The 6,651-nt window shown below is 57.1% G+C and overlaps 1 protein-coding gene across 1 annotated transcript in view; it reads right to left on the bottom strand.

Moving 5' to 3' along the window:
- HIP1 (huntingtin interacting protein 1) overlaps positions 1-5,894 on the bottom strand; it is a 142,396-nt gene extending 136,502 nt beyond the window's left edge. Inside the window, exon 1 of the mRNA XM_045992812.1 lies at positions 5,732-5,894. Coding sequence (XP_045848768.1) covers positions 5,732-5,851 — 120 coding nt within the window. The 5' untranslated portion in view covers positions 5,852-5,894. The remainder of the gene's footprint in view (positions 1-5,731) is intronic.
- Between the last annotated feature and the right edge of the window lie 757 nt (positions 5,895-6,651).

Raw genomic sequence — 6,651 nt, forward strand, 5'->3', positions numbered from 1 at the left:
TTTCTCTCCCTTCCTGGTAATACCTTCTAGCTCAGAAAGGCCCATCTGAAGCAGAAAAAAGCAGAGAGCAGCCCTGGGAAGTCACAAGCACGTGTTGGGAATGTTCAGCCAGTGTTCTGAACTGCACGGAAATGCAAAATCCTCGAAATCATTCAAAACCACGAGCCCCCATTCTATCTCTAGAGACTCTGCAGGCTTCCTCCTAAATGGGGACCCTGGGCGCACAAGCCCAGCACCCAGGGCGGGCACTCAGTAAGAATTAATCACAGGAGAAATCACAGAAGACAGAGGGAGAACCTCCGAATTGTGCAAAGGGAAAGGAAAGTACACTGCAAGCAGAGGCCTGCCTCCAGCACCCAGGCTCCCTGGAGATCAGCCGACAGACTGTTTCACATTCACGCATTTGGCAAACAGGCCCAGTGCCTGCCTCCTGCGAGGGCTCACTTGGCACAGCACGAAGAGCCAGACCCTGCCCCCAAGAGCTTCCAGTCTGGGAGAGAAGCCACGGCCCGGACCTGGATGAATGGGACAGACATACAGTAGCTACAGGCCCCCTGCTTGCTGGACTACCTGATCCGGCTGGAAGCAGCCCGCAGGGACTGTCTAGTGGAGGGAGGCGGGGTAAGTTAAGGCCTGGAAAAGAGAGGGACCAGGGACCCTTAGGTGCCACGTCATGCACGGTCTCTGGGGAGCCAGCAAAGGTTCTTGAGGGAGGGAGTTCCAGGAGCAGGGCTAGGCTTTGAGACAAGCCATCTGGCCCCCCCTATTTGGGAGGCAGGAAGGATGGGATTACAACCAACACAGGCAAGACATAGTGAGGGCAGGAACGGTACAGAGCAAAGGAGCGACATCACACTGCCTGATGCGGCTGCGAGGACAGGGGAAAGGGAGGACTTGGAAGGGACGCCGAGGAGATGATGGGGACTGACGGGGACCAGACACTGGCATTCAAATGTGGGGAAGGCCTGAAGGAGAGTCTGGGGCATGTATGGCTTATCTGGGGCAAATGACCCACGGGAAGTAGTCACACAGGCCAGGAAGTCGGGAGACAGACGTGGGGAGGTGGCGTCATGGACACAGGAACAGAAACTGTCAGATGAGGGGAGCACAGGGGAAGTGGACAGAAGGTAAAAGAGAAGTGGGGTGAGGTTAGCACCTTGGGGACCCAACCGTTGGCTAGAGGAAAGAAGAAGAGAGCGGAGGGGCCGAGCGGTGATACAGGGGTGGCGATCAGGCACAGCCAGGCTCTGGGGCCGGTGTTCCCGAGTTTGGGTCCCAGCTCGGACACCTCCTTCAGAACTTTGAGCTGGCTGTGAACACGGCTAAGGTTTGATTTCCTCATCTGTAAGACATGGATCATACTTCATAAATTCGTTCCAAGAGCTGAGAGGTGTGGTTCATTAAGGGCCTTTACCAGGTGCACGTAGTAAACGTGGTGAATGTCAGCTGTTCCCGCCATTACCAATGAGAGGAAGCCGGAGGTGTACGAGCTCAAAGAAAGCTCTTAGCATCCTTTCTACCTTTTCGATACCAACTAAGGGAGCCAGCAGGGATCAGGTGGAAGGACAGTGCCGTTCGTGTTAGCAGCCATTCCCGAGCAGCCGGGGTTGAGAAGCATTGATCGCTCTGGTCTAATCCCACGATTTTTTCAGCAGGTGAATCAAAGGCTGAACTGAAGATCCTGAGCGAAACAGTAGAAACACCCCCTGACTTAAACACGGAGAAGAGGATGTGGGCTTGGTCATCAGATTTTCGGATGGCTTCTCTGTTTGCTTGCTGTGTGACCTTGGGCAAGTCACCTGGCCTCTCTGAACTGAGCTAGTGAACAGGATAATGGCTATTGATCACCCGGGATGTGTCTAGTGCCCACCAGGCCCTCCATAAGTATTTGTTTCTGTCTTTTCTTCTCAGGAGTCCAAGCTTCCTGACTCTTCCCAACTCAGGGTTGGTTAGGATCCTGCTCTCTGTAGTGGAATCGACCCAAACAGATTGGAACTAAAGGCTCCGTGTTTCTAGAGCACCATCCTCTCCTCTGATCTCAGCAATCATCGGCCAGAGAGCAAACTTCAATGTGCACAGAGCTACCCAAGGCTCTGGCTGAAATGAAAACTCTCATTCAGTAGGTCCTGCACTCCCGAAATGACGGTGCTGTAAGTCCTCTGACCTCTGTGTACAAGAGCCCGGTCGTGACTGGTCTCCCTCCCCGCTGACTCATGAGCTCCTCCTGGCTGGTCTCTTTATCTTATTCATCTCTGTGTCCCCTCCACGCTATGTGCTCACTAAGTGGATGGTAGCAAAAAAATAAACAAACCATAGAGAAAACCATTTTCCAGCTAAGTAAATATAGACAGAGTATTTGGTGTGTCTACGAATGTCAGCCCTCCTGGTTCATTCCAGAATTGCCCTGCTGGCCAACATGAGGACAGGGTGGGGGAAAGGGCCTGAAACCTGGACTCCTGGATCTGAATCCTGCTTTTTCAATCATCTATGGGTGGCCCTGGGCAAGTCACTAAGCTCTCATCCATAACATGGGCATGGTAATACCCAACCACAGTGTAGCCCCAACTTAGTTAAATCATGCTGTATAAAGTGCTCTGGGCAAGGCAGCTTTCTCACAGCAGCTTCTTTGAGGGCAAGAAACACTTTTCATTCCCGTAGAGCCTGAAGGTTGCTTCTGATGGGCTGGATGAGGGACACCTAGAGATGGGGGCTGCAGCAGGTGAGTCTGGTGTCCTCGCTCCATCAGGGACACTGGCCTGACCGGGAGGAAGGCAGAGAAATTACAGTCCTCTGATAGGCATGGGGCAGGGCTCCTGAGAGTGCAGGAGACAAAGCTGGACTAGGAGGGAACTTGGGGCCATTAGGAAAAGCATCAAGTAATTACAGAAATCCCCGGCTGCCCTGAGCTGAGTTACCCACCCAGGCGAGGGCTTCCTGCGGAAAGTAACAAATCATTGTCTACTCCCATCCACAGCTGGATCCCCACGAACACAAGCTGCAGGAACCCAAAGACACGGGTGAGACAGTAAGAATAATCTTGCCCCCACGAAGTTCCTAGTTTACTGAGGGCAGCTCAGAGGACCAGTGACCGTACAAGGTAGCAGGTGCTGAGGGCTGAGAGGTGGGAGCAGCCAGCTTCGCTGCTGGCTCCACCTGGGCCACTGAGCCTCACCGGCACTCACCTCCAGAAGTCTCCTTTGTGGATCCCCATTTCTGGACCACCCCCTCCCCTCCCTCCTCTCCCACTCTGCAAGCCCCGTCTCATGCCAGCTGGTGGTTAGGTCCTGGTGAGGGCTCCCAAGCTCTCCCCACACCCACAGCCGGGTCTTTCTGCATACGGTCTTGGTCATTATCACCTTACCTAGGAATATTTCTGTCCCCTACTGAAGAGTTCATCAGAGCCTACACCATTACTCAGATGTATGCTTCCTTAGGTCTCCCCGGATTACAGCAAGAATCACTAAAAGCGTGCTCCGAAGTTCACGCTCGCAACGCAACCCAGTGGTTAAAGGCTGGGACCACTTCCCGCTGTGTGACCTTGGGCAGGTGACTTAACCTCTCTGTGTTCCAATGTCCTCATGGAAAATGGGGCTGATACCCACCTCATGGGTCCTTGCAGAGATTAAAGAAGGTAATACAATAAAGTACTTAGAACAGTGCCAAACGTGATAATTAGCTACAATTATCACTACACCTTGGCTGATCTCATGATCTCTCAACTCATTAGTTTTTTTCTAACTCATTTTTATATCTCATAACACACTGGATTCATTCAAAGCCCTCAAACAAAATGAGCTTTTGCAGACTGACTAATGCCAAGTTTTAGGATTGTTCTCTTTTCTTCACTCTCCTACCCCCTCCCCTTACGGTTTGAATAATAGAAAAACTCTCTTATCCTGCTCTAGCCTGCCTCCTCCTCACTCCCACCCCACTCCACCCGTCAAGGAGCCACTCAGACGCAGCCAATCGCAAGTGTTCCACGTATAAAATACACTAGCAAACAGTGCCCCAGAGTCTTCTTGCTGGGCTGTCCCTGGATAGCGAGGGGACACGCCAGCCCTGGGGGGAAGCTTTCACAAACCTAATTACCATCGGTATAATGGGTCAAAGTTTTATGCGTATTCCTCTAGCGCTCCGGTTTTTAGTTATTTGAGACTCCAGACGGACTGGGTTATCACAAAATAACATCTATTCCTTTTCCTTTCCCATTAAAAAAAAGAGGAAGAAGAAGGCTATTCACGCTGTGTGCTGGAGCAAGAAGCCTCAGGACCAGGCAGTGAGTTGAGGCAGTTAATACCCAAAGTGGACAAGCCATCGGAAAGCTGCTTTCTTTGCAGGGGTCCAGTCCACAAAGCCAGAGAAAAGACGTCTCAACCCCAGCTGGTCCGGCCTGGGAGGTAGTGAATGGACTGACTGCTGTCTTTCCTAATGCCCCTATCCCTCCCTGGGGTAGGATGACCCAGGGAGGGGACACTCCCTCCTTTCCATCACCCAGACACACCTGCAACCCGCCAAAAGCATTCTGGAAAGAGAAGAGGCTGAACCTGCAGGGAAAAGCTTGATCCTTTACAAGATTCCATACACAGAACTCTGTCAGGTCCTCGCAAGCTTTTCACCCTAAAACCCTTCACATTGTACTGTGTTTGGGGATGGGGGTGGGGGAAGCAGAACACAGCGGGGGGACCGGCCTCTGGCAGTGGGGGCCCAGCTGGATCTTCAAAGGTTCCACCCTGAGTGCAAGGGCGAGGAACAAATCTGCCCGCACAACTTTGGCACTGGGATTAGAAGAAGTGCTGTGCCCTTTGAAATGGGATTTTGCATACAAACGAGCTGATGAACACCAGAAACATGTCAGCTTTATTCAGTCCAATCAATACACCAGGCATTCGAACGCTGAGGTAAAAATGGATTGTGGCTTTTTGTTGATGCCACTGGGGAATTTTGGCCCCCAGCCCTGGTCAGGCTGGACAAATCGGGCAGTCTGCCTGCTCGCTGTCAGGCACATCTTGGGGGATGAAACCAACACCCCATTATCAGGGCTCTGGGCACCACTGGGCAGCTCATCCTGACCAGCAGCGGGCCGTCGTCGGGCCAATGGCCTGACCCTGGCCCCTGGCCGGCCCCCTCCTCCAGCCCCCATTTTCCAAGCTCGGCCGCACGTCGCATTTCCTACATTCCTTCTCGCCGCCCAGACCCCTCCAGCCTGGCCCTCTAAGGCCGACAGCTGGGGGTGGTGTGAGCCAAGCAGGAGGCACCAGGAAGGGGGTGCTAGGGTGGGGGGAATGTCAGTGCAACCCAGAAGCGATCCAGAGGGCACGAAAGGGGTCCCCGCTTCGCATCCCAGTCCAGCGCTCCGCTCTCCGCCGCCACACTTGCGTCTCTGAGGGGCCCCCCAATGAGCTTCCCCTGCCGAGGGGCTCTCCTTCCATTCGGCCCTTCTTCCGTCCCTTCCGCTCTCACCGCCCCTGTGACCCCTGCCCTGCCCCGCCGCACAGATCGTGCCAGCTCCTCCGAGCCGCCCTGCCCGTCTCCCCAGGCCAGCTGGGATAACTCCGGGTCCCCGACCTCCCCAGGAGCGCCTCGACCTGCGCACCAGAGGCTCCCTCTCGCGGCCCCCTTGCCCCGTCCTCCCCTGGGCCTGAAGACTTCTGCTCCCTTCAAAGCCCCTCCCGGACACTGCGTCTCTCGGGATGCCCCAGCCACGCATGCCCCGGGGTCCCCCGGTCCTCACCTGAGTCCGCTCAAAGCTCTCCCGCTCGGCCGCCTCTATCCCCGCGCCCACTCCGCGCCGGCTCAGCACCTTGGGCAGGGGGTTGGGCACCTGCTTCATGGAGCTGGCCATCCGGTCCATGTCGCCGCGCGGAGCCGACTCAGGCGTCCTCAGCCGCCCCGGGATCCCCTCGGCGCCGCCCGCCCCGCCCTACCCGCTGGGATCCGGCGCTAACGGGATGGCTTCCGCCTCCTATTGGCTGGGGGCGCTGCTACTCTCCCGAGGCCCCGCCCCACCCAGAGGCTTCCCCGCCCGCCCCCGCTCCCCTCCAGAGCCCCTCAGCGCGCCCCGCCCACCTGGGGCGAGCCGGCCCGCGAGGCGCGCCGTGACTAGCCCGGACGCCTGTCAGTCACCGGAACCAACCTCCCCCTGCGGGGGCGGGGCGAAGGGCGGGCCCGGGGCTGCCCTGACCTGCCCTCGCCCGCCCCGCCCCCGACGCCCGGCGCGCAGCCCTCTCCGCCCCTTCCCCGCGAGCGGCGCGGTTCTCCGCGGCGGGCGCTGCCAGGTCCCCGCGCGGTGGGCGGGAGTCACGTGGGCGGGAGCCCCGGGCCTCCCGCGGGGAATCCAGGCCGCCTGGGAAGAGCCTGTTTACGCGGTTCGGGCCGGGACTGGGGAGCGCGGGACGGACCGGCTGGGCGGCCGCAGCCCCGGGAAGCGCTGCTCTCAGGCCCGGCTCCCGCCGTAAGGGTCAGCGTCCCGCACCCAGCTCCCTCTGCTTCTGCCCGTGTCCTGACCCTGCCCTGCTGCCCTGCTGCCCTGCCCATCCACTTTGCGATGATCGCCTACCCCGGGGGTGCCGGGCTGGGTCAGTGGGAGCCTTCCAGCACCTTCTATCCAAACCTCTCCCGGTGTGCAACCGGCCAGGATGTATTCATTGGTAG

This window comes from Meles meles, chromosome 21 (assembly GCF_922984935.1).
Source record: "Meles meles chromosome 21, mMelMel3.1 paternal haplotype, whole genome shotgun sequence".
In the NCBI taxonomy this organism is placed as follows: Eukaryota; Metazoa; Chordata; class Mammalia; order Carnivora; family Mustelidae; genus Meles; species Meles meles.